This window comes from Theropithecus gelada, chromosome 20 (genome assembly GCF_003255815.1).
Source record: "Theropithecus gelada isolate Dixy chromosome 20, Tgel_1.0, whole genome shotgun sequence".
In the NCBI taxonomy this organism is placed as follows: Eukaryota; Metazoa; Chordata; class Mammalia; order Primates; family Cercopithecidae; genus Theropithecus; species Theropithecus gelada.
Window position 1 is genome coordinate 62,885,539 of NC_037688.1, and position 27,023 is coordinate 62,912,561.

General features: G+C 44.3%; 1 protein-coding gene across 1 annotated transcript in view; it reads left to right on the forward strand.

The window, feature by feature from the left end:
* Positions 1-27,023, forward strand: part of DNAH3 (dynein axonemal heavy chain 3) — a 205,329-nt gene that overhangs the window by 93,199 nt on the left and 85,107 nt on the right. Inside the window, exons 28-39 of the mRNA XM_025369846.1 lie at positions 34-148; positions 2,787-2,985; positions 4,668-4,776; positions 5,004-5,117; positions 6,452-6,628; positions 8,700-8,791; positions 11,736-11,955; positions 12,870-13,004; positions 15,944-16,055; positions 18,662-18,903; positions 22,817-22,917; positions 25,179-25,284. Coding sequence (XP_025225631.1) covers positions 34-148; positions 2,787-2,985; positions 4,668-4,776; positions 5,004-5,117; positions 6,452-6,628; positions 8,700-8,791; positions 11,736-11,955; positions 12,870-13,004; positions 15,944-16,055; positions 18,662-18,903; positions 22,817-22,917; positions 25,179-25,284 — 1,722 coding nt within the window. The remainder of the gene's footprint in view (positions 1-33; positions 149-2,786; positions 2,986-4,667; positions 4,777-5,003; positions 5,118-6,451; positions 6,629-8,699; positions 8,792-11,735; positions 11,956-12,869; positions 13,005-15,943; positions 16,056-18,661; positions 18,904-22,816; positions 22,918-25,178; positions 25,285-27,023) is intronic.

Below are 27,023 nucleotides of genomic sequence, written 5' to 3' on the forward strand. Positions count from 1 at the left end.
GTAACCAGTTGTCCCCTCCTCTGCCCCTGCCAGAATTTTCTGAAAAAGAGCAATGATCAGATTGCACAGATTGTCCAGCTGGTGCGAGGGAAGCTGAGCAGTGGAGCTCGACTCACGCTCGGGGCCCTCACAGTCATCGATGTCCACGGTAAGCCAATGGGCTTCCCCTGTCATTACTGACTGTCCAGGAGAAGCAGTCTAGTCTTGCTCATCTCAGTTCTCCTGGATGGAATAATTCAGGGTTTCCTTCCTCATTAGGGAGAGCTTTCTCCAACTGAGAGTAAGATGGAGGAGGAAGGAGAGAAGCCAACGCCGAAGGGCTCTCCACCTGTGTTTCCTCTCCCACCCCCAAACTGATTTCCAGGAGCCCTCCAAGCAGGGCCTGTACTGAGACAATGATGGCCAAAGTCATTTCTGAGCTTCGCTAACGTGGAATCCTTTCCTTGGCTAACTGTAGCTAATATTTTTGCATCCTTGCTAGGTGCCAGGCTTTGTGCTAAGTGGTTGACATACATTATCTCATTTTCATAGACATTTCACAGATTCAGAACCTGGGGCTTAGAGAGGTAACTAACTTGCTGAGAGGCACACAGCTATAATAGTAAGCAAGAGAAGCGCCTGTGTCTGTCTGCTTCCAAGCCTAAGGGACTGGAAATGGGCAATGTTGCAAGCAGTGGGTGGTGAGAGAGGATGCCTTCCAGCTCCTCCTTTAAAAAAAAGAGGAGGAGGAAGAGGAGGAGGAGGAGGAAAAACTGGGGTCTTTATATAAAACAAACCACCCCCACACCCTCTCTCCATCACCAAGGAAACTAGGGCTGGACCAGGCTGGTTGCTTGGGAACAGAGCCTCTTGCTCACACACCCAGCTTCCTACTGGCATTTCATGGCATCTCATTCCCCTCAGGTTAATGCTCACTTCAATCTGATTTCATTAGGTAGACCAGCATAACATCAAGGAGAGACAAGGGAAAATGTGCTCTTCATACAGCTACATACTCAGCTGTTAGGAATAATTGGTGCAGATGTGGTTATACTGCCCAGGGTACCCGAGTGTGGTTGGGTTCACAAACACAAGCATGCATGTATGCACACACGCATGTACCCACACACATATACACTCACACACACATGCAAGTGCACATACACACACTGCATGGTGAAGGCATCCCCAACTCAATCCCTTGAAATTCACTTTCCTCTTGGATCCCTCAGGCATACCATACTCCTGCCCTATACCCTCTTCCTTGGGAGAACATATCAGGTGGTTCCCCTGTATATTTCCCCAAGAGCCAGGAGGAGAATTAAATTCCTTGGGAAGGAAGAAAAAGCTGTGGATATAATCGTCTTCAAGGACTCTTCCCTGCAGGGTTTTGGATTTTACTGTAATAAAGAAGACTGTCACAGAGAGGCAGGAAAGGTTCAATGGAAGCAACCCTTTGAAAAGTCCCTTAGGCTTGGAAGCAGACAGACACAGGCACTTCTGTTGCTTGCTATTATAGCTGTGTGCCTCTCAGCAAGTTAGTTACCTCTCTAAGCCCCAGGTTCTGAATCTTTTGAGTCTGCTGTACTAGCTCTGAGATCTCCATAGCTCTCCACCTGAGTTACCAAAAACATAATGAATGATTCTCATCAGCCTAGATCCACTCTTCAACTTCAAGGCCCCTGTCACTTGGATAAAATTAAATCAAGGCTTACAGTCCCATGAGAGAAAAGAGAAAAGCTAGAAATGTATATCTTCCAGCTGGTTTCTCAGGCCTCCAGATGGAAAGGATATATCTAACCATGGATTCTCGGGCTTCCTTCCCCTGCTATATAAGGCCATGCTGATTGCATTCTCCTAGGATATCCTAGGGGCCTGAAACAGGACCAAAAGGGTTATATTGGCAATAGGATGGCATTTGGAGTCAGTATGCATTGCAAAGCCCTCTGGCTCAGACTTCCAAGAATTTGGGGATGATAACAGTAGCTAATACCTGTATAACATTTTCATACGCCAAGAACAGCTCTTTCTATTGTGTCTAGATGTAGGCATGTACGTATGTGCATATATATTCATTTAATCCTCATGATAACCCTATAATGTAGGTACTATATGATCCCTATTTTACAGATTACACAACTGAAGAACAGAGAGGTCGAGGAACTTACCCAAAGTCACACAGCTAGGTTGTGGTGGAACCAGAATTTGAACCCAGGCAGTCTGATTTCAGAGCACGCACCTTTAATACCTCTGCTGTGCTGTCTGAGAGAAGATAGTGAAGCAGATTCTCTGCCTGGTTTTGGGAGAAAGCAAATACCAGCTTCTAACAGATATTGCTGCCTGCAGGGTGGGGGTGGGCAAGGAGGCTTGAGAAATCTAAAATTGTCTGGGCCGGGCGCGGTGGCTCACGCCTGTAATCTTAGCACTTTGGGAGGCCGAGGTGGGCGGATCACTTGAGGTCAGAAGTTCGAGACCAGCCTGGCCAACATGCTGAAACCCCATCTCTACTAAAAATACAAAAAATTAGCCAGGTGTGGTGGCGTGCACCTATAATCCCAGCTATTTGGGAGGCTGAGGCAGGAGAATCGCTTGAACCCAGGAGGTGGAGGTTGCAATGAGCTGAGATGACGCCGTTGCACTCCAGAATGGGGGACAGAGCAAGGCTCCATCTCAAAAAATAAATAAATAAAATAAAATTGTTTGGAGAATGGGGGACCTTGATAACATCCACTTCTAACTGAGGAGCTTACGAAGATGGAGAGTTCTGATGGCTCTGTGTGTGTGTTTCTGCATCTGTGTCCCAACAGCCCGCGACGTGGTGGCCAAGTTAATTGAGGACAGGGTCTCTGATCTGAATGATTTCCAGTGGATCTCACAGTTGCGCTACTACTGGGTGGCCCAGGATGTACAGGTGCAGATTATCACCACAGAAGCCTTGTATGGCTATGAGTACCTGGGAAACTCCCCTCGGCTGGTGATCACACCCCTCACAGACCGCTGCTACAGGTACACTCTGGAGCTCCTAGATCTGACGGGTGAATGGAGAACTCCAGGGGAAGAAGACTCTGGGGAGGAAAGTTAGGGATGTCTTGGGTTACCTTTACCCTTCACACTTCAGATTGTTAGATTCTCCATAGTCCCAAAGATGGGCATGCAAACTAGGTCTTCAGGCTAGAAATGAGAACCCAGTAATAGTTCTAGTGCAAATCAATATATTTGAACCAACAAGTGGAATATTGGTGCACGTCCATGAACATGGCACAGGACTTGACGTAGAGGGCTCTCCAATGGCAGGAATCAAGATGGTACCTGGAGATTCTATGGCCATAAGATAGACAAGAAGTGAGGTCAAGAATGCAGCCAAGGGGTCTCTATGCTCTGCCAGCCAGTCTCATGAAAAGATCTGGCCATTCTGTGCTCAGCAAAGTGCTCTGACATTTTCTGTGGAACTCAGCCTTTGAGATCGGGATTTTGTGAACTTGTCGGTTTTGTGATGTTTAGATGTTCTTTGCTTTTATATATGTCCTTACAGTGGGAGTTTTTTAGATTGCAAAAATAATGCTTGGGAATGTTTTCTCCCTTCAAAATCCTCAACCACTTGTTTTTTTGTGGTCATGACTTTTGCTCTTCATTCATGTATTTATTCCACTCATTGTTCAACAACCATTTTTTGAAGTTTCCTGTGCACCATGCATGACCTCAAGAAACCCTAAATCTAACTGGGGGGTCGGGAGAGACATATTCAAATGATTACAAGATAGAGTGCTAAATGAAAACATACAGACTCATACCAAGGGCCATGGAACCACAGTTATTACACCATTCATTTCTAACATATATCTGGCACCTATTACATGCCAGGAACTGTATTAATTTACTGAGGTTATGAAATGCAATCAAATATGATTCCTGAACTTAAGAGTTCATAGTCTAGCTGGGCATGGTGGCTCACAGCTGTAATCTCAGCACTTTGGGAGGCCAAAGTGGGTGGATCACTTGATCCCAGAAACTTGAGACCAACCCACCTGGGCAACATGGCAAAATCCCATCTCTACAAAAAATACGAAAATCAACCAGGTGTGGTGGCATGTGCCTGTAAGTCCCAGCTACTTGGGAGGCTGAGATGGGAGGATCACTTGGGTCCAGGAGGTCAAGGCTACAGTGAGCTGTGACCATGCCTCTGCACTCCATCCTGGCCGACAGAGTGAGAACCTGTCTCAAAAGAAAAAAAGAATTCATAATCTAGTTGGATAAATATATTTATTTTCACCATTCTATTAGCACTGGTGATCTTTGGAATGTGGAGGTTATGAGTATTTTTGCTTTTATTTGAGATATATATATATATATATATATGCACATATTCATTTATTCATTCAAACACATATTTATGGGTGCCACTCATGTGCTGGGCTCTGAGGTTACAATGCTGAGTAAAATAGAAATTTTTACAGTGATGCTCATATATGAGTGATTGCTCATATAATCGGGAAAATTTTTAACTATTTGGTTAGTGCAAAAGTCATTGCAGCTTTTAGCATTGCAGCTTTTAGCATTACTTTCAATGGCAAAAACTGCAGTTACTTTTGCACTAACCTAAATATTTGTATGAGTCAAAATAAATAAAAAGTTAGTTTCTTTCCTGGGTCTTAGACGTCAAGCACTGAAGTCCTATTTTCTTCCCATAGGACACTGATGGGAGCTTTGAAGCTGAACCTTGGGGGTGCTCCAGAGGGTCCAGCTGGGACTGGCAAGACAGAAACCACCAAAGATTTGGCCAAAGCCTTGGCTAAGCAGGTAAGGAAATGCCATCTATCCCCTCCCTCTCTTCCAGGCCCTCTCTGCACCCCTATTCTGGGAAGTAAGCATGAACTTTAAGATAGTTTAGCATTAACAGGCAGCGTGGACCCCAGCTCCTTCAAGCAGAGCAAGGAGAGAGGAGCCCACTGCTGCTGAATGGTGCAGGGTAATTCAGATGGGATGCAATCCACCCTGAATGATATCCACATCTTCCCTCTTTCTAGTGCGTGGTCTTCAACTGCTCCGATGGTTTGGATTACAAAGCTATGGGGAAGTTCTTCAAGGGGCTGGCACAGGCTGGAGCATGGGCGTGCTTTGATGAATTCAACAGGATCGAGGTAACTCTGCCTCTAGGCTGCAAAACAAAGAAGCTGTGCATGGAGGGGCCTTTTACTTGGCTCTGCACCCCTTAATAACAGGGCCTTATGTCTCTTGTATGGCAGACATGAGAACCTCCAAAGCAGGTACTCAGTGAATTAAACAGAAGGAGTCTCAAGGAGACAGATGCATGTTTTATACACATATCCCCATCTCTCCATCATATTAATTCATTCACTTGCCCATTTCAAACTATTGAGCAACTACTATACATCAGATATTCTGCATAAGCTCATGCTACAAAGATGAGCGTGAAATGGTTGTATAGCAAGGCACAGAGGCTCACACCTGTAATCCCAACACTTTGGGAGGCCAAGGTGGGAGGATCACTTGAGCCCAGGAGTCTGAGACCAGTCTGGGCAACACAGTTGAGACCCTGTCTCTACAAAAATAAAATAACCTCAGCTATTCAGGAGGCTGAGGCAGGAGGATTGCTTGAGCTCAGGAGTTCGAGGCTGAAGTGAGCTTTGATGCAGCCACTGCATTCCAGCCTGGGTGAGAGTGAGACTTTGTCTCTCAAAAAAAAAGATGGTCTTGGCTGGGCGTGGTGGCTCACACCTGTTATCCCAGCACTTTGGGAGGCCAAGGCGGGTGGATCACCTGAGGTCAGGAGTTCAAGTCCAGCTTGGCCAGCATGGTGAAACCCTGTCTCTACTAAAAATATAAAAATCAGCTGGATGTGGTGGTGAGTGCATGTAATCCCAGCTACTCGGGAGGCTGAAGCAGGAGAATGGCTTGAACCCGGGAGGCGGAGGTTGCAGTGAGCTGAGATCTCACCATTGCATACCAACTTGGAAGTGAAACTCTGTCTCAGAAAAAAAAAAAAAAGGGGTCTTGCTGTCTAGACTGTTACAATCTAGTAAAGGGAAATAAAAATTTAATGAAACAAATACCAACATGATAAAAGTCTATAGTAGAAGTACAAAAGACGTATCACAAAAGAGTGTATAATTCTGTTTGGATGATGAATGAAGATCAGGAAATATAAAAATCTCTGATCTTTGAACCAATATGAATCGATAAACACAGAATACCTACTGTATGTCAAGTACTATGCCAGGTGTTGAAACAAAGAGAAAATACTATGGAAACTATTAACGCACACGCACACACGCGCAAACCTATGTTTTTTTTTTACCAAAACCCCAAATCATGCTCCTAATTTTGAATGTGCAGGTGTGGTTGGTTTCCGGGTGATTGGGTTCTTTCTTTGCTATGTGGGAGGACTCTGGTAGAGTAGGGTGGTTGTCAGACAGAAGCAGGAGCTCCTATCAGCCGGGCATTCTCACCCCAGGTGGAAGTGCTGTCTGTGGTCGCTCAGCAGATCCTCAGCATCCAACAAGCCATCATTCGGAAGCTAAAGATGTTCATCTTTGAAGGCACTGAGCTCTCTCTGAACCCAACGTGTGCTGTGTTCATCACCATGAACCCCGGCTATGCTGGCAGGGCTGAACTGCCTGACAACCTCAAGGTAAATGCCAGCAGATATACATGTAGGGTGTGCTGTTTATAATAGAAACCTCTGGGCCGGGCACTGTGACTCATGCCTGTAATCCCAGCACTTTGGGAGGCTGAGGCAGGCAGATCACCTGAGGTCAAGAGTTCGAGACCAGCCTGGCCAACGTGGTGAAACCCCATCTCTACTAAAAATACAAAAATTAGCCAGACATGGTGGCCAGCGCCTGTAATCCCACTCAGCTATTCAGGAGGCTGAGGCAGAAGAATCGCTTGAACGTGGGAGGCGGAGGCTGCAGTGACTGGAGACAGCGCCATTGCACTCCAGCCTGGGAGGCAAGAGTGAAACTCCACCTCAAAAAAAAGAAAAAGAAAGAGAAACCTCTAGAGGTACCTACCTGGGGGTAAATTTATTCCCCCGTCCCCTTGGGTGGAAGTGGTAAGAGAGACCCAGCCACACCCATATCCACTGACTTTAGGACATGATCTATCCCCTGCTACTAATGCATTCTGATTGGAGCCCTGGAATCTTATTCAGATGGACCACTTCTCTCTGAGAAGAGAAAATAGTCAGGGTGATGCTTCAAGTGGCTCCTCCCCTCTAGGTCAACATACGCCAGTGAAGGCCACGATAGAATTTGGATCCACATTTCTCTCTCTCTCTTTTTTTTTTTTTTTTTTGAGATGGAATCTCATTCTGTCCCCTAGGCTGGAGTGCAGTGGCACGATCTTGGCTCACCGCAACCTCTGCCTCCCGGGTTCAAGAGATTCTCCTGCCTCAGCTTCCTGAGTAGCTGGGACTACAGGCATGCACCATCACACCCTGCTAATTTTCATATTTTTAGTAGAGACAGGTTTTCACCATGTTGGCCAGGCTGGTCTCAAACTCCTGACCTCAGGCGATTCACCTGCCTTGGCCTCCCAAAGTACTGGGATTACAGGTGTGAGCCACCAGTCCCGGCCCCATTTCTCATTTTTTACTGCCCAGTAGTTGTAAGCACCCCCTGCACCCATCCCAGCCAACAGCCATATTAGCTCATCACAAGCAGCTTTCATGATGCTGTGGTATAGTAGAAAGCACCCGGGCATGGTATCAGGAAGCCTGGATTCTAGCCCTGGCATTAGCTCTAACTGACTGGGTGACTCAGGCAAGTTACTTCTCCTCTAAGATCCATCCAAGGTAATAATGCAATAGCTGGTGTATATTGAACACTTACTATGTGCCACATACTCTTGTAAGCACTTAACTTGCATTCTATCATTTATTCTCATGATAACTATATGAAGAGAGTAAAGTTAGTCTGTTTTGAGATGAAAGAACTGAGATCTACAAGGGTTATATAACTTGCCCATGCTAGTCCATAGCAAAACAGGAACTCAAATCAAGGTCTGTCTGGCTGGGCAAGATGACTCACGCCTTAATCCCAACACTTTGGGAGGCTGAGGCGGTTGGATCATCTGAGGTCAGGAGTTCAAGATCAGCCTGGCCAACATGATGAAACCCCATCTCGACTAGAAATAAAAAAATTAGCTGGGCCTGGTGTTGGGCACCTGTAATCCCTGGGTGTTTGGGAGGCTAAGGCACGAGAATTGCTTGAACCCGGGAGGTGGAGGTTGCAGTGAGCCAAGATCGTGCCACTGCACTCCAGCCTGGGCGACAGAGACTCTGTCTTAGAAAAGATCTGTCTGACTTCTTCTGATACCTATTGGTTCTGCATTCCTAAATGACTTCTGATGTCCATGTTGAACACTGGGAAGCTCCAACAGTTGAGTGATGCTATGAGGTGTCCTCATTTGGCATAGGAGAATGAGGTGTACCAGCACCTAGGGCCTTCCACAGAACCACTGAGGGACCGAATGTAAGTAACGACATGTACCCGCACAGGGCCAGAAGGGAGGTTGGCTGAGCCATGCATTGGCCAACTGAGGATGGTCCATCTGCACTCACTTGTCCCCCAGTCCTGCTTGCCTTGATTGTCACTGGAGTGGCCTGAAGGACCGTGCTACTTCCCTTTGCTTCTGTGGATATGCCTTCCCTCAGGATTCACTGCACATGTTCCGATTCTGATTAATTGTTTCTTTTCCAGGCCTTGTTCCGGACAGTGGCCATGATGGTGCCAGATTACGCCCTCATTGGAGAAATCTCCCTCTACTCCATGGGGTTTCTGGACTCCAGAAGGTGTGTTACATGGGTTTTCCAGTGCATTCTAAAGGGCTTTAAATAGTGGCTTTTTGCATGCGTGGCAGATTCAAGGTGGTTTGCCCATTGGAATAAAAGAGAGAAGCTTGAGAAACTTGCTTCAGCTTACTGGGTGGTCTGAGAGCACATAGCCCTAGGCTTGGTCTTGCCCCATTTCTGACGGGGAAATGGCCCAGATTCCCAGGGCAGGGCCTCGCTCTCTCTTTACATACACCTGAGTTCTATTAGAGAAAGTAGCTACTCATATCTTCCCCACCCCTCACTCTGACACATCCATACCCACATTACTCAATGGCTTAAGGCAACAAACAAACAAGGCCGGGTGCCGTGGCTCACGTCTGTAATCTCAGCACTTTGGAGAAGGCAGGGGATCACTTAAGGCCGAGTTTGAGACCATCCTGGCCAACATGGGGAAATCCCGTCTCTACCAAAAAATTCAAAAATTAGCCGGACTTGGGGGCACGCACCTGTAATCCCAGCTACTCGGGAGGCTGAGGCAGGAGAATCGCTTGACCTGTGGAGGCAGAGGCTGCAGTGAGCCAAGATCTCACCAGTGCACTCCAGCCTGGGTGACAGAGTGAAACCCTGTCTCAAAAAAAAAAGCAACACTATAAAACATATGCAATTATTCCAGAATTGAAGAGGAAAAATTATTAATATAACATTTATTGCCTCCAATTAACTAGGTTATCTCTCATTCAAGTATTGTCCAGTTTCCAAGACACACACTTATACGCAGATCAGTATCTTCATGTGTGTGTGTGTGTACACACATACATGTAATACATGTACCAAGAGTTATCAATAATCATTGCAAAATGGCTTGTGTTGCTCTCATTCCAAATTTTATCACGTCAATTGACTTTCTGTTACAATGAATGTCTTTATGGCCTGGGTGCCTTTGTTTATAATCCAAGGGGCTGCAGAAATTCTCAATAGAATGTCACCCTTCCTAGGCCAAGAGGCTGCCTCAGTCATATGACATTTAACTCATTTGTTTTCTTTTTCTTTTTTTTTTTTTTAGACGGAGTCTCGCTCTGTCGCCCAGGCTGGAGTGCAGTGGCCGGATCTCAGCTCACTGCAAGCTCCGCCTCCCGGGTTTATGCCATTCTCCTGCCTCAGCCTCCTGAGTAGCTGGGACTACAGGCACCCGCCACCTCGCCCGGCTAGTTTTTTGTATTTTTTAATAGAGACGAGGTTTCACCGGGTTAGCCAGGATGGTCTCGATCTCCTGACCTCGTGATCCACCCGTCTTGGCCTCCCAAAGTACTGGGATTACAGGCTTGAGCCACCACACCCAGCCTAACTCATTGTTTTCTATAGTAACCAGGAATGCATTGATTTGCTCACTCAATTCATTTATTTATTTAATTAGCAAACCTTTATTGAGCCAGCAACCTTATGCCTAGCCCTGTGCTGGGTGCTGGTGAACAACACAAAGTCTTTGTTTTTAAACGAAATCAGTTTTGTAAAGAGGATCTCTTTGAGAGAAAAGTGCATAAGTATATTAGTTAGGGTAATACTGACTCCTGAATCTCAATGGCTTAGCATAGCAAAGTTTATTTTTCACTCACTGAAAATCCCAAATGAGTCTACGGCCATACCACACTGAACGCAGCCGATCTTGTCTGAAAATCCAAAGTGGGTGCTTGTGATCAAGGGCACTTCTCCCCCAAGGGATGGTTACTTATAGTTCATGGTTACTTATAGTTACCATGGTTACCCAGGTTGCTTATAGTTCATGGCTACAGCCCATGAATGGCACAGAGGCTGTCGCGGAGGAGGTTTTCGTGGGCCTGCCCTGCCATTGACATACGTCAGTCACTATCATTCACATTGCACTGGCTGGAACTCAGTAGCATGTGGCCTCCCCTGACTGCACGGCAGGCTGGGAAATGTGGTCCACCCGTGTATCCAGGAAGAATAAGAAACCCAATTCAAAATTTAATATACTCGGTACACAACACATGTACACTTATGTGCACTGCAGTGTGTGCGTAAGTATGCAGTGCACGTAAGCATCTGTGTGTTGTGGGCTGAGTATATTACAATTTGTACTGGCCTTCTTAAATTTAAAAAGTAAAATGGACATTGAAAAAATTATAATGCGACAGAAATGAAAAAAGTGAGTTTCCCCTCAGTAACCCATAGTTCCACTCTCCAGGAGTTAATATCCCTGATAGTTTGATATGTTCTTCCCTAACTTGTGTGTGTGTATATGTATGTGCATACATTTATATATACATACAGAGGTATAAAACATACAATTTCTTCCGGGCATGGTGGCTCACACCTGTAATCCCTTCGCTTTGGGAGGCTGAGGTGAGCAGATCACTTGGGGTCAGGAATTCGACACCAGCCTCACCATACAATTTATTTTAATCTAATTTTTATTTTTGTAAAGATAGAGTCTCACTCTGTCACTCAGGCTGGAGTGTAGTGATGCAATCACAGCTCACTGCAGCCTTGAACTCCTGGGCTCAAGAGGTCCTCCCACCCTTAGCCTTCCGAGTAGCTGGGATGACAGGTGCCATGCTACTGTGCCCAGCTCATTTTTAAATTTTTCTGTAGAGACAGAGCCTCACTATGTTGCCCAAGCTGGTCTTGGACTCCTGGCCTCAAGCGATCCTCCTGCCTCAGCCTCCCAAAGTGCTGAGATCACAGGCATGAGTCACTGCACCTGGCGAAAAACATATGATTTCATATACCATACATGTTATACATATATGTGCACATGCTTTTTTTCATGCTTCCATACCTCATTATGGTAACTCTGTTAAAAGACCCTTAAAGGACAGGGCTTCTCCATCAAGTCCGTGGGCAAGCCTGATTGCTGGTGGGACAAGAACAAGGATATTGGGAATGTCTGCTGGGCAGGATGTGGTCCTCTGTGGGTGTCTCATACATGCCTTTGCCCTCCTAGTCTTGCCCAGAAGATCGTTGCAACCTACCGCCTGTGCTCGGAACAACTGTCCTCTCAGCATCACTATGACTACGGCATGCGTGCTGTCAAGTCTGTGCTTACTGCTGCAGGAAACCTGAAGCTCAAGTATCCAGAGGAGAACGAAAGTGTCCTGTTGCTCCGGGCATTGCTTGATGTCAACCTGGCCAAGTTCTTAGCGCAAGATGTCCCTCTGTTTCAGGTATGTAGCAGTTCGGAACCTTGGCTGAGGACCAAGGCTCAATGTTGGAAGATGAAACGTTGTCTTTGGTGCCTTCCCCATATCCTCTTCCATCTCCTGACATCTTCCCTTCTTTGGCCAGCATCTCTGCCACCTGATACCCTCCCTACAAATGTTAAATAATGAGTGATAGCAAACATCTCTGCCTGATTTTTAATAAAAATGGTTTCACCGATAGGATAATATTTGCTCTTGGGTATACATAAGTGTTTTTATCCAATTTAATTAGTTTCCTTTTGTAATTAATTTAATCTTACTTGCCAGGCTCTGAGCTTCATAAAGACAGAAGTCATGACTATCTTGTTCATCCTAGTACAACGACTGGAAGATAATCCAGACTCACTAAATATTTGCTGACTTTTAAAATTATTTGGGGGAGAAATTATAGGGTCTTTTTTGTTTTGTTTTGTTTTTTGAGATGGAGTTCTGTTCTGTTGCCCAGGCTGGAGTGCAGTGGCATGATCTCGACTCATTGCAACCTCTGCCTCCTGGATTCAAGTGATTCTCCTGCCTCAGCCTCCCGAATAGCTGGGATTACAGGCACGCACCACCACACCCAACTAATTTTTGTATTTTTAGTCGAGACGGGTTTTCGCCGTGTTGGCCAGGCTGGTCTCGAACTCCTGAACTCAGGTGCTCCACCCACCTCAGTCATCCAAAGTGCTGGGATTACAAGCATGAGCCATGGCGCCTGGCCAGAAATTATGTTGTATAGTGTTTTCATTTGTAATTTTAGACAAGTTTTGGTGTAAGAAAAATGAGGTCTGGAATTTTTCAAAGATTTCTGTTGTTGATACATCTCATTTTAGGAAAATGTTGAAGTCACATATCTGATACTTAATCCTTTCCACTTTCTTTTAAATTCTTTTTAACAGGGAATTATATCTGATTTATTTCCTGGAGTTGTTCTTCCAAAGCCAGACTATGAAGTTTTTCTGAAAGTGCTGAATGATAACATCATAAAGATGAAACTCCAGCCAGTACCTTGGTTTATAGGGAAAATTATCCAGGTTGGTTCCTTAACCCATGTAAATGTGCCTGTTTTACTGTTTGCTGGAGTCAGCAAACAGTAAAGACTTATAGGAGACTGGAACTGAAGTGACAGCAATCAGAGATGCCTGTGTAGAAAGGCAAGTAAAACATTAGCTGGGCGTAATGGCCCATGCCTGTAGTCCCAGCTACTTGGGAGGCTGAGGTGGGCGGATGGCTTGAGCCCAGGAGTTTGAGGCTGCAGTGGGCTATGATCATGCCACTGCATTCCAGCCTGGGTGACAGAGTGAGACCCCAACTCTTAAAAAAAAAAAGAAGAAAGAGGGCCGGGCGCGGCGGCTCACGCCTGTAATCCCAGCACTTTGGGAGGCCGAGGCGGGCGGATCACAAGGTCAGGAGATTGAGACCATCCTGGCTAGCACAGTGAAACCCCATCTCTACTAAAAATACAAAAAATTAGCTGGGTTTGGTGGCGGGCGCCTGTAGTCCCAGCTACTTGGGAGGCTGAGGCAGGAGAATGGCGTGAACCCGGGAGGCGGAGCTTGCAGTGAGCCGAGATTACGCCACTGCACTCCAGCCTAGGCAACAGAGCAAGACTCCGTCTCAAAAAAAAGAAAAAAAAAAAAAGAAATAGAAAGAAATGGAGGTAAAACAAACAACCAAAACCAAAAAATCCACTTACTCACTCCATCAGTTTTTTTGTGTGTGTGTGTGTTTGTTTCTGAGACGGAGTCTTGCTGTGTTGCCCAGGCTGGAGTGCAGTGGCGCAACCTCGGCTCACTGCAACCTGTGCCTCCCAGATTCCAGTGATTCTCTTGCCTCAACTTCCTGGGTAGCTGGGATTACAGGTGCATGCCACCACGCCCAGCTAATTTTTTAACTTTTTTTGTAGAGACGGGGTTTCACCATGTTGGCCAGACTGCTGCTCTCAAACTCCTGACCTCAAGTGATCCTCCCACCTCAGCCTCCCAAATCCCATCAGTTTTGTGCTGTGAGATTTTAGGCAAATTAGTTCACCTCTTTTACCCTCAGTCATCTGTAAACTGGAGTAATTTTGAGAGAAGAGGTGTGTAAAGCGCTACACATAGTACCTGATGCTATATCATTATCAACTCCACCATCTCCACCATCATGGTCAGCACCATTGGCATCAGCACTTCCCAAAGTCACAATGCGAGTTACAAGTGAAGTTCACGTTAGGACCCAGGTCTCCAGATTCTGAGATCACACTGCCTTGTGGTAAAAATAATCACTTTTTCCCTACTGTATTAGCAAGTGAGCTAGTTTTTGACACAACTCATTTAACCGAATTTTGAACCCTAATTTATGATTGAGATTTTGCAAAAGGACCATTCTTTAACTAGGCATGAGCTTTAATTTTCAATATTTTATTACGAAACATTTTAAACATGCAGAAAAATGGAAAGAAATGTACAGAGAACACTCATGTACTCACCACTCAGATTTTACAATAAATATTGTATATTATTTGCTTTATTATTTATCCATCCATCCATCCATCCATCTTACTTGTTGATGTATTTCAAAGTAATTTGAAGACCTAGATGAACTTTCATATAGCTTAGTACCAATTTACAAAAACAAGGTAATATTTTCAAAAACAAGGTGTCTGGAGCTACCTGCCCTTTTGCATATTGACGTCACAATGTGAGGAGGAATGTGAGAGGCTGTGAGTGATTAATGTCTTCCTCTCTTATTCCTTTGTTTTTTATTTTAGACAGAGCCTCCCTCCATTACCCAGGCTGGAGTGCAGTGACGTCATCTCAGCTCACTGCAACCTCCACCTGCCAGGCTTAAGAGATTCTACTGCCTCAGCCTCTCGAGTAGCTGGAATTACAGGCATGCGCCAGTATGCCCAGCTAATTTTTGTATTTTTAGAAGACATGGGGTTTCACACGTTGGCCAGGCTGGTCTCAAACTCCTGACATCAAATGATCCACCCACCTTGACCTCCCAAAATGCTAGGATTACAGACATGCGCTACCAAGCCGAGCCTTCCTCTTATTTCTGATGCACAGTCAAGCTTTCAAACCTACCTGAATGTCAACCCTACTAAATGGTTAGGGATTTTGTCTTGTTCTCTGCTCTGTAACTTTCAAACAGTAGCTTTCAAACCTACCTGAATGTCAACCCTACTTAACAGTTAGAGATTTTGTTTGTTTTGTTGTGTGCTCTGTCTACAGCACCCAGAACGGTGTCTGGCACATAGTAGATGCTCAACAAATATTTGCTGAATGACATGTGTTCCTCTCTCTACCATTCCCACTGTCACTACCTTCATTTAGATGCTTCTTATTGCTTACCTCCAAGGTGAAAAATAATAAGAATTTATCTTTAAAATAAAAAGCTGCTTGTGTTCCCTTTCTCTGAGGGAGTCATAGTCTAAAGGAGGAAATTTTTTTAAGCCATAAAATTCACATAAATGCAAATGACCAAAGCAGATCTCAAGAAAGAAAGTTTCCAGGAGAAACACAGTTTGCTAAAATGACCGCCATTTTCTTTTTCTCTTTAAAAGTAAATGGCAATAGTGTCATGAAAATATTAGAGGCATTAAAGTCAAATAGCTCTGTCTGCAAATTCTGGCTCCATCACTGATGAACTTGGGCAAGTATTTAACCTCTCTTGGGCTCAGTCTTACCATTTGTAAAAGGTGGTCAATGATATCGGAGTAGATTAAATAATTTGGGTTATCAGTTGATTCTTAACATAGACAAGGTACAGAGCAAATGGTAGTTCCCGGCCTTTAAATAATCTGAGATGCATACATATATTTATTCATCTGAAAGATATGTGAACTGTAGATTACGAAAAGAACCGTAGCTCTCCAGAGGTAGAAGCGACTGTGAGAATCCTCTTCTGACTCATTGACTTCTGACTAACTCATAATAGGGGAGCGTTGCAATGATTAACTTCTTTAATGAATGATGTCTCCTCCCAGATCTACGAAATGATGCTGGTGAGACATGGTTACATGATTGTGGGAGACCCCATGGGCGGCAAGACCTCTGCTTATAAAGTGTTGGCTGCAGCTCTCGGCGATTTACACGCAGGTGAAGCTCACGTCCCTGGCTTCCAGGGAGGACAGAACTCCTCGCTCGGTTGGCTGGCTCCATGGAGATAATGCCAGGCTGCTAGTCTTATCAGGTCTCGATCGTGACGTCAGAGCTAGAAATAGAACACGACACACAGATGTCTGCAAGCAGAAAATAAAGGGTGGGGGTGGGGTGCTTCTATAATAACAAGGGATTTCGTGTGCATATCATTAAGGCCTGGAAGAATTTTCTCAAATGCCGAGCAGTGGTTTCTCCGAAGGTCCCCCAGTGAAAGAGAAACTCTTGTCATTGGCCTTAAAATTAGTCTCAAAGCAAATCATTGCATGGCTTTGCTTCTTCTATTCTTCTTTCCCTGTTCCCTTCCTTTTAGTTTTTTTCCTCCCTCCCTCCCTTCTTTCCTTCCTTTTAAAGTCAAGGATAGGAGCTCCTACTTTTGAATCAGACTCAGACTTGGGCAAATGACTAAACCTGTCTTATCCTCTGTTTTCCCAGCTGTAAAATGGGATTGTTGTGAGAATTAAGTGACAGTATGCAGGTAAATAACTGAGCACAGTGCATACTCAACAAACAGAAGCTATGTTTATTGCCAGAGAAACAATTGTGGCTTTTGTCTGTGTGAGTGTCTGTTTGTTTTGTTTGTTTTTATAAAACGCAAATCTGTAGTTTTATAAAAGCATTTCCTTTTTGTGCACGCATTGCTTCAAGGTTTTCATTAAAAATTTTTTTTCTAATAATATTTGATGATTGGTTTTTGAGGTTATGTTTTGGGGGTTATCCTAGCCTTAATAACTAATTTGGGCATCTCAAATTTAAGTAAAAATTTTAAGGCAGAGTACAGAGGCTCACACCTATAATCCCGACACTTTGAGGCGCTGAGGCGGGCAGATCAGTTGAGCTCAGGAGTTTGCGGCTGCAGTGAGCTCTGATTGCGCACTGCACTGCAATTCCAGCCTGGGCAAGTGAGACCCAGTCTCAAATAATAGAATATAATAAAATATAAAATATTTTTAGCATTTTAATATACCTTAAGAAACTGAGTAAAGAAAAAGGAGGCTACCACTGTATTTGCCTCAGTATTCTGCAGAGTAGTTCTTTTTTATTTATTTAATTTTTTTAAATGTTTTTTAGAGATAGGGCAGTGGCACGGTCCCGGCTCACTGCAAATTCTGCCTCCTGGGCTCAAGAGATCCTCCTATCTCAGGCTCCTGGGTAGCTGGGATCATAGGCCTGTGCCACCATGCTCGCCTAATTTTTGTATTTTTTGTAGAGACAGGGTTTTGCCATGTTGCACAGGCTGGTCTCGAACTCCAGAGCTCAAGCAATCCTCCTGCCTCAGCGTTCCAAAGTGCTGAGATTACAGGCATGAGCCACCACACCTGGCCCAGAAGTGGTTCTTTATTTAGTTCATGGCTCAAGCACTTCAACCTTTCCCTACTTTGAAGGATTCCATGAAAGTGTCATTTTTTGTTTGTCTGTTATTAAATACATATGCTGTGCCATCCATCAGCGTGTACGTTCCAGTTGAGTTTTAATACTCCAGTGTGTATTTCTTGGGAACAAATGACATTTCCTGAGCAGTCAAGAAAGATTTCAGCACCAGACTAGCCCTTCAGAGACAGAAAAGTAACTATCATTTTTCAGAACCTTTTTACCTGTCAGCTGTTTCCTGTTTCCTTATCTCAAATCAAAGCCAAGGTTCTGATCCGTTCTTTTCATTTTTAATTTCTTTCTTCAGCCTGTTTGAGTTTGAAAAGCCAAGGTTCTAAGGGTGGCTGTGAGAGCAGGTACATAGAGGGCTGATAATAGGTATCACTTTCCCTTCCTGCTTGAGTTCTGTGAGGGCAGTCAGATGTCTTTAGTCCTGGATTTTTTTTTTTTGAGACAGAGTCTCACTCTATCGCCCAGGCTGGAGTGCAGTGGCATGGTCTCAGCTCACTGCAACCTCCACCTCCTACCTCAGCCTCCCGAGTAGCTGGGTTTACAGGCATGCACTACCACCCCCAGCTAATTTTTGTATTTTTAGTAGAGACAGGGTTTCACCATACTGGCCAGGCTGGTCTCAAACTCCTGGCCTCAAGTTATCCACCTGCCTTGGCCTGCCAAAGTGCTGGAATTACAGGTGTGAGCCACTGTGCCCAGCAAGTAGTCCTGGATCTGACTACCACATTTGCCCTGTTTGAAATGAGGATTGGAAGAAAGTACGGTGAGAAACCAAAGGCTATAGTAACCGAATAATGTGATGCATTGCCTATCCAGATGTCCCAGTCATTTTTTTTTTTTTTTTTTTTTGAGACAGGGCTTCATTCTTGTTTCCCAGGCTGAAGTGCAGTGGCACAATCAGAGCTCACTGCAGCCTCCATTTCCCAGGTTCAAGTGATCCTCCCATCTCGGCCTCCCTGAGTGTTGGGATTATGGGTGTGAGCTACTACTGCTCCTGGCCCCGGATCCCAATCTCTATAAAAACTAAGCACATACTTTATAAGAAGGATTTCCCTCATATAGCATATTTATAAAAGTTGATTGGTTGTTGAGATGACATCATCTTTTGTTTAATGTTCTGGTCTCACCAGAGCCTTTATAACGTGTTGAACCTTCTTGCCCAGCCAATCAGATGGAGGAGTTTGCTGTGGAGTACAAGATCATCAACCCCAAGGCTATCACGATGGGGCAGCTGTATGGGTGCTTTGACCAAGTGAGCCACGAGTGGACGGATGGTGTCCTTGCCAATGCTTTCCGGGAGCAAGCGTCTTCACTCTCTGATGATCGCAAGTGGATTATCTTTGATGGGCCGGTGGATGCTGTCTGGATTGAAAATATGAACACTGTTCTGGATGACAATAAAAAGGTAAGTATTGAGCCTGATACCACTTTTCCATGAGTGAGACATAAACTCTTTTATTGAAATAAGCGACTGATCAAAACTATATAGAGACATACATGTATTGCACTAAGAGTAAATGCCCCACAGGAGAATAATAGTAATGAGTTCATGAATTATGCTCTGTTTGTACTTGTAGTTGGTAAGCTAAACATGTTTAGAGACCATGTTGAATAGTAAGCCTTAGTGCTGGCATTGGTTTGGACTCCTAGCTCTGCAACTGAGCTGCGTTTTACTGAGCAAGTCGCATAACTTCTCTGAATCTCAGTTTTCTCATTTGTAGAAAGGTAGTAATAAAATGAGGTTGTTGATACTTAAATGAGATTGCACATACATAGTACCTACGGGATATGTTTTGGTTAACTATTGCTATGCAACAAACCACCCTAATACTTAATGGCTTAAAACAACCATTTCTTTTCCTCATGATTTTGTGGGCTGGGAATTTTCAAAGGGCTCAGCTGGCCGTTGGTCTCTCTTTTGATGTCAGTTCAGACAGCTCAGGTTAGAAAATCTGCATTCAAGATGGCGTCTTCACTCAATGCCTGGTGGCACAATCACATTCGGCCCCTCTTTCTCTCTCTCTTTTTCTTTCTCTCTAAAAATAATACCTCCTCTTCCAGGCCACTTCTCATGGCTTGGGCTTTTCACTTGGTGGTGTCTTGGTAGTGGCACTACTTATGCGGTGGGTGATTTCCAAGAGTCAGGAAGTGGAAGTTTCCAAGATATTAAGGGCTATGCTTAAAACTGATAAGCATCACTTTTTCTGCATTCTGTTGGTCAAGGAAGTCGCAAGTCCTGACCAGGAAGTGGAAAAATAGACTTCACCTCTTGATGGAGGCAGACAAGTCACATTGCAAAAGTGCATATGGACTGGGCCCTGTAGGATCACACCTGTAATCCCAGAGGCTGAGACAGGAGATTGCTTGAGCCCAGGAGTTCGAGACCAGTATGAGCAACATAGTAAGCCATCTCTACAAAAAAAAAATTTTTTTTAAATTAACTGGGCATGGTGGTGAGTTCATGTAGTCCCAGCTATTCAGGAGGCTGAGGTGGGGGGATCACTTGAGTCTGGAAGTCAATGCTACTGTGAGCCTTCATTGTGCCACTGTGCTCTAACCTGAGCAACAGAGAAAGACCCTGTCTCAAAAAAAAAAAAAAAAAAAAAAAAGGAGCATATGGGATGGAATTTATGTAACTTGCCCATTACAACACAGCTCAATAGTAGAGTTAGGAGTCCAAACAGATGCCTGCACCTTTGGGAAATACAGCAATCTTTGGAAAAATACCACCAATCTTTGGAAAAATAAGTAGAGTGGTACCACAATAAGTATAGCACCACGGTATGTATGGTGGCTAAAAGAGCTTGGACTCTGGAGCCAGACAGCCTGGGTTCAAATCCTGGCCTTGCCACTTTCCCACTATGTAACCTCAGACAAGCTATTTAGTCTGTTGAAGCCCCAATTTCATCATCTGTAAAGTAGGGACAATAGTGTCTACCTTATACTGTTAGGATAAAGTAGAAGATGAGATAAGTTACTATTTATACACCTCTTCTGATAGTGCCTGGCATATAGCAAATGCTATATAACTGTTTAAAATAAAATTTATCATCATTTCAAGGAAGAATTCCTTCACTGGATAATCATCATTATCAAATGAAAATATATTTTCTAACTGTGTTTAAATGTCACAAGACTAAGAGTGAGTCATGTTCAACAACGAAAGGGCTAATTATCCAAATTATACACATCCACTAATTATAGCATGTGCATAATTTTGATTATATAACATTCAAAAATGGAAATGTTTTATTACATGATATGGACTATATTATATAAACTAATTATACAGATGTATCGGTTGGTCTTGAGATTAGAAGTATCAAGACAGTCACAATCAGTGAATTTCCTAATGGTTTCCTCTGCTCTGGGTGTAAATGAAACTACAGTCACAGGTGTGGGTCTGTTTTCGTTTTCTTGATATTCAGAGATGACACGGTTGGTGGTGTCAGCCTTATAACGGCTGTGATCTTCCTGGGGATGCAGGCAGTGACCTGTTTCAAGCTGTGTTTGATGCAGGCCAAGTAAGGTGCAGGGAAGTTTTTAATCACAAATTAGGATGAGCACAATGAATCAGTGGTATTTCCTCTTCTCCCCTGGGAGAAGAGGGCCTCAGCCCTTTTCTTATAACTTAAACATCTCACTGGAATCCATTTTGGTGAATGGGAAACAGTGCCATTGACTTAGTATATATTTCAAGGCTTTCCTGTGTAATTGCACTACTTCCTACAGGGTTTTACCTGCTACACACTAGAAATTCTGATTATTTTTCTTTTTCTTTTCTTTTTTTTTTTGAGACAAAGCCTCCCTCTGTTGTCCAGGATGAAGTGCAGTGGCACGATCTCAGTTCACTGCAACCTCCGCCTCCCTCAAGTCTCCTGCCTCTGGAGTAGCTGGGATTACAGATGCGTGCCACCGTGTCTGGCTTTTTTTTTTTTTTTTTTTTTTTTTATATTTTGAAATGGGGTTTCACCACGTTGGCGAGGCTGGTCTCCAACTGTTGACCTCAAGTGATCTGCCTTCCTCGGCCTCCCAAAGTGCTGTGCTGGGAACACAGGCATGAGCCACTGTGCCTGGCCTCTTTCATTCTATTCTAAAAAAGATTTATGGACCAGGCACAGTGGCTTATGCTTGTGATCCTAGCATTTTGGGAGGCAGAAACAGGAGGATTGCTTGACCAGGAGTTTGAGATCAGCTTGGGCAACATAGGGAGATCCTGTCTCTACAAAAAATTTTTAAAATATATTATGGTATCACTGATTTAATCTAAAAATGAAAAACAAAAAATAAAAAACTAGCCACTTGTGGAGGTACACACCTGTAATCCCAGCTACTCAGGAGGCTGAGGTGGGAGGATTGCTTGAGCCCCAAAGGTCGAGGATGGAGTGACTGTGATTGTGTCATTGTATTTCAGTCTGGGTAACAGAGCGATACCCTGTCTCAAAAACAAATAAAAATTAAAAATAAAAAGGATTTATGGAAAGGCTTTTGCCCCTCCTGCTATGGATTAGTCCATGCGGGTGTTCAAATTCGGGTCTTTTGTGAAAGACTTGAGCAGGTAAAAATAGGATGTGGCTGTGCAGTTAAGTTCGATGTTAAATATTGAGAAAGGCACCAGGAAACTTGGTGAGGTCTGATAACTTCTCGATCCTTCATCTGAGATTGCATCTAAGGTCAGTGATTTCCTGGTCTTCCCATTAAAATTGCAGCTCACAGGCGGGGCGCGGTGGCTCAAGCCTGTAATCCCAGCACTTTGGGAGGCTGAGACGGGCGGATCACGAGGTCAGGAGATCGAGACCATCCTGGCTAACACGGTGAAATCCCATCACTACTAAAAAACACACAAATAAAGTTAGCCGGGCGAGGTGGCGGGCGCCTGTAGTTCCAGCTACTTGGGAGGCTGAGGCAGGAGAATGGCGTGAACCCGGGAGGCGGAGCTTGCAGTGAGCTGAGATCTGGCCACTGCAGTCCAGCCTGGGCGACAGAGCGAGACTCTGTCTCCAAAAAAACCAAAAATTGCAGCTCACTCAACCCTGACTGAGGGTTCTCCAACCCCCTCTTCTACTTAATTTTTCTCCATTTTGAACACTATTATTTTGCTTATTGTCTGTCATCTCTTAGAAGAATGTAAACCCCAAGAGGATAGGAAATTTTGTCTGGTTTATTTTATGCGCCTAGAACAGTGCCTGGGACATAGTAAGTGCTCAAGAAATATTTATGGAATGAATCAAACCATCTTTGTCTGACTGTAGACCTTTTACTTTCAGATGGAATTTAAGCTGTTCCCTTGTCCATTACCCTCTGCTTTGCACTTTTAGCTGTGTCTCATGAGTGGAGAAATTATCCAGATGAACTCCAAGATGAGCCTGATCTTCGAGCCGGCCGACCTCGAGCAGGCCTCTCCAGCCACTGTGAGCAGGTGAGGCAGCCCTCACTGGCACTCCAGGGGACAGTGTGGCCCCACTCACCCTAAGCAGAAGAGAAAGTTCTCAAATTTCACAAATGTGATGAAGCCCTCACAGAACATCTATATTATTATTATTTTTCTTTCCAATTTTTATTTTAGGTTCCAGGGGGTATATATGCAGCTTTGTTACATGAGTAAATTGTATGGCATGGGGGTTTGGGATACAGATTGTTTTGTCACCCAGTTATTCAGGTAGTTTTTCCATCCTCACCCTCCTCCACCCTCCACCCTCCACCCTCCACCCTCCACCCTCAGGTAGGCTCCCATATCTATCGTTCCCTTCTTTTTTTTTTTTTTGGAGACAGAGTCTCACCCTGTCACCTAGGCTGGAGTGCAGTGGCGTGATCTCAACTCACTGCAACTTCCGCCTCCCAGGTTCAAGCGATTCTCCTGCCTTAGCCTCCCCAGTAGTTGGGACTACAAGTGCTTGCCACCACGCTCGGCTAATTTCTGTATTATTGGTAGAGATGGGGTTTCACCTTGTTGGCCCGGCTGGTCTCAGACTCCTGATGTCATGATCTGCCTGCCTCAGCCTCCCAAAGTGCTCGGATTACAGGCGTGAGCCACCGTGCCCAGGGATCGTTCCCTTCTTTGTGTCCACGTGTACTCCATGTTTAGCTCCCATTTATAAGTAAGAACATATGGGATTTGGTTTTCTGTTCCTGCGTTAATTTGCTTAGCATTGTGTTATTTCTCATGCATTTAGATTTGTCATAAAATCAGCCCTCAATCCACACTACTGGTGGGAGTCTAAAACCCAGCAAGTACTTTGGAAACAGTTTGATATTATCTCCTAAAGTTGAATCTCTGTATTCTCCTAAGTACAGACCCAAGGGAAACTTTTGGCATGTGCAATAGGAGATCTGTACAAAAAATACAGTGGCAGAACTCACAGTAACAAACACTTGGAAACAGCCCAAATGTCTATTAATCAAGTTAACTGGTGGCCAGGTGCGATGACTTATGCTGTAATCCCAGCACTTTGGGAGGCCGAGGTGGGCGGATCACCTGAGGTCAGGAGTTTGAGACCAGCCTGGTCCAACATGGTAAAACCTCATCTCTACTAAAAAAAAAATACAAAAAAATAGCCAGGCGTGGTGGTGGGTGCCTGTAATCCCAGCTACTCAGGAGGCTGAGGCAGGAGAATTGCTTGAAACCAAGAGGCAAAAGTTGCAGTGAGCCAAGATCATGCCACTGCACTCCAGCCTGGTGACAGAACAAAACTCCATCTAAAAAACAAACAACAACAACAACAACAACAACAAAAGAGTGAATTAATAAAGTATAAGAGAATCAGAAATTATAATATGTATAATAAAGTACTGAAAAGAACTGCACTGACATGCAACTATATAAATAAATCTTAGTAACTCTATTAAGGACAAAATCTTAGCAATATTATATATAATGCAAATAATGTAATAATATAATTATATCTATAAATATAATTATAATTACAATATATTATATATAATATAATGTTATACTATATACTAATATATACTATATTATTATATACTAATATATAATATAATTATATATACTGTATGGTTATATTATATGCTATTATATACTACATTATTATTATATAGTAATAAAAGTAAGATCAAAATATTATCTATAGCATGGTACCCCTTTTAAATTGTTAAAAACAACTAAAGTAAAAATATAAACACTTTAGGAACAGACCGGTGGCTCACACCTGTAATCCCAGCACTCTGGGAGGCCCAGGTGGGTGGATCACTTGAGGCCAGGAGTTCTAGACCAGCCTGGCCAACCCTGTCTGTACTAAAGACAAAACCCAATCTCTACTAAAAATACAAAAAAGTTAGCCAGGTGTGGTGGGACGCACTTGTAATCCCAGCTACTCGGGAGGCTGAGAAATGAGAATCACTTGAACCAGGGAAGCGGAGGTTGCAGTGAGCCGAGATTGCACCACTGTATTCCAGCCTGGGCAACAGAGCAATACACTGTCTCCAGACAAACAAACATTTTAGGAACATATAGAAATGCCATAAAACTGTATATGAAGGAAAGAAATCAAGGGGCAGATGAACACAGGATTCAAGGTGGGTAAACCCAGGGGACTAGGTTATTGTCAAGATCCATTAATGCCTAGCATGGTGCCTGACATGCAGTAGATGCTCAATAAACGTTAACCCGTATTAGTAACAAACAAGCAAGCACCTAGACTGGTCCTCTGTGCTTCCCAGGTGTGGAATGATCTACATGGAGCCCCATCAGCTAGGCTGGAAGCCTCTGAAGGATTCCTACATGGACACCCTGCCCTCCAGTCTCACTGAGGAGCACAAGGAATTGGTAAGCCTCTCAGACCCTTTCCTTCCCTCCTCCTGTCTCCCTGCTTTTTATCTCGAGGGTCTTCTAGGTACATCTTCACCTTCTTAGTCCCAGGAGGCAAGAAGGGGCAGGGAATTCCGTTGTTGTCCCCAGTTATCTTGTTTCCTGGCTGCCTGCCATTTTTCCAACTTTCTTCTCCATATGGTAGGCATGGGGTGGTGCAGTCAATTTCTCCTTCCTCTTCCTCCTTCCCCATCACTCCCTGGCTCCCTAGTGGAGAATCCCAGTGCTGAGGAATGTTCTCTGTGGAAGCTGAAATGTCACCTCTTTCTTCATTGCCCCACTAACAGAAATGTCTGTAGAAGCTTCTCTAGAGATGGACCAGGTGTTCCTTTTTGTGCTGCCAATTCCCATCCCTGTAACCTGGACTCTGCACCTCCCACCTTGAGGGAGCTGGAACCAGTTAGAAGTGCTTTCATTGCAGCTACTGTGAGCGACCACTCCTTTCTTCCCTTCTCTAAAGAGGTGGGAAAGTTCAGGTTAGGCGGGTACCTGACCACACTCTCAGACCCGGAAGCAGGAAGGGAGTAGCGGTGTCTGTGGTCCCTCTTGCCCTCCCCTGTGTTAATAGAATGTTTAGGAAAGTCTCCCACTGAGGAATCCAGGAAGGGTCTATTCCCACAATGGAAACTCTTTGGGGGATTATGTAGGACGGTTCCATGTCTGTCACCACCTACATACATGGATAATATGTAAATGCAAGTACATATCCACGTGCACATTCAAGCACCAGTCCACACACACACACACACACACACCCCAAAAGCTGCCGAGTCCCCATATATGTAAAGTCATTTAGGGACTCCCCAATGTCCCTGGCACAAAGTTCAGTTCCTTATCAGGGCCCATGAGACTCTGTGATCTGGCCCCACCTGCCTCTGCAATCTCATTGCCTGCTCTTTCTCAGCCTCAGCTTAGCAGTCTCCAGCAGTCCTGTCTTGTTTCCAAGACAAGCCCAGGTTTCACCACCTCAAGGTTTTTGCTCTTTTTATTCCTATTCCTGGGACTCTTGCCTCAGTTTATCTCAGAGTTGGCTCACCCTCATCATGTAGTTCTCAACATAAAAATCTCCTCCTCCGGGAAGCCTTCTTTAACTACCCTATTTAAACCCTTCCTGTTATTCTTCACCATAACACCTTAGTGTTTCCTGCTAGGACTTTGCATGATCTGTAGGTATTTTACTGATTTCCCTGCTAGGTTAGTTATTTATTGTTTGTCTTCCCTGCCCCTCAGACTGTAAACTCCACGAGAGTTCCTTATCTACCTTTTCCATTGTTTATCCCCAGCACTACTACCATGCAATTAGTAGATGCTCAATAAATATTTGTTGACTGAATTGATATACCACATTTCCATGTATACCTGTATTTTTATATATACATATAAATGCATCTACACATACATGTATTATCCATATAGATCCACACCTAAGTGTGTATTTATTTAGTGATGGCCTTCCTACTTCTTAAGAAAAAAAGTGTATAGGGAAAGTTGCAAATAAAGTATAACAAAGAGGCTGAGTGTGGTGGCTCACGCTTGTAATCCCAGCACTTTGGGAGGCCGAGGCAGGCGGATCACTTGAGGTCAGGAGTTCGAGACTAGCATGGCCAACATGGTAAAACCCTGTCTTTACTAAAAGTACAAAAATTAGCTGAGCATGATGGTGCATGCCTGTAATCCCAGCTACTCAGGGAGGCTGA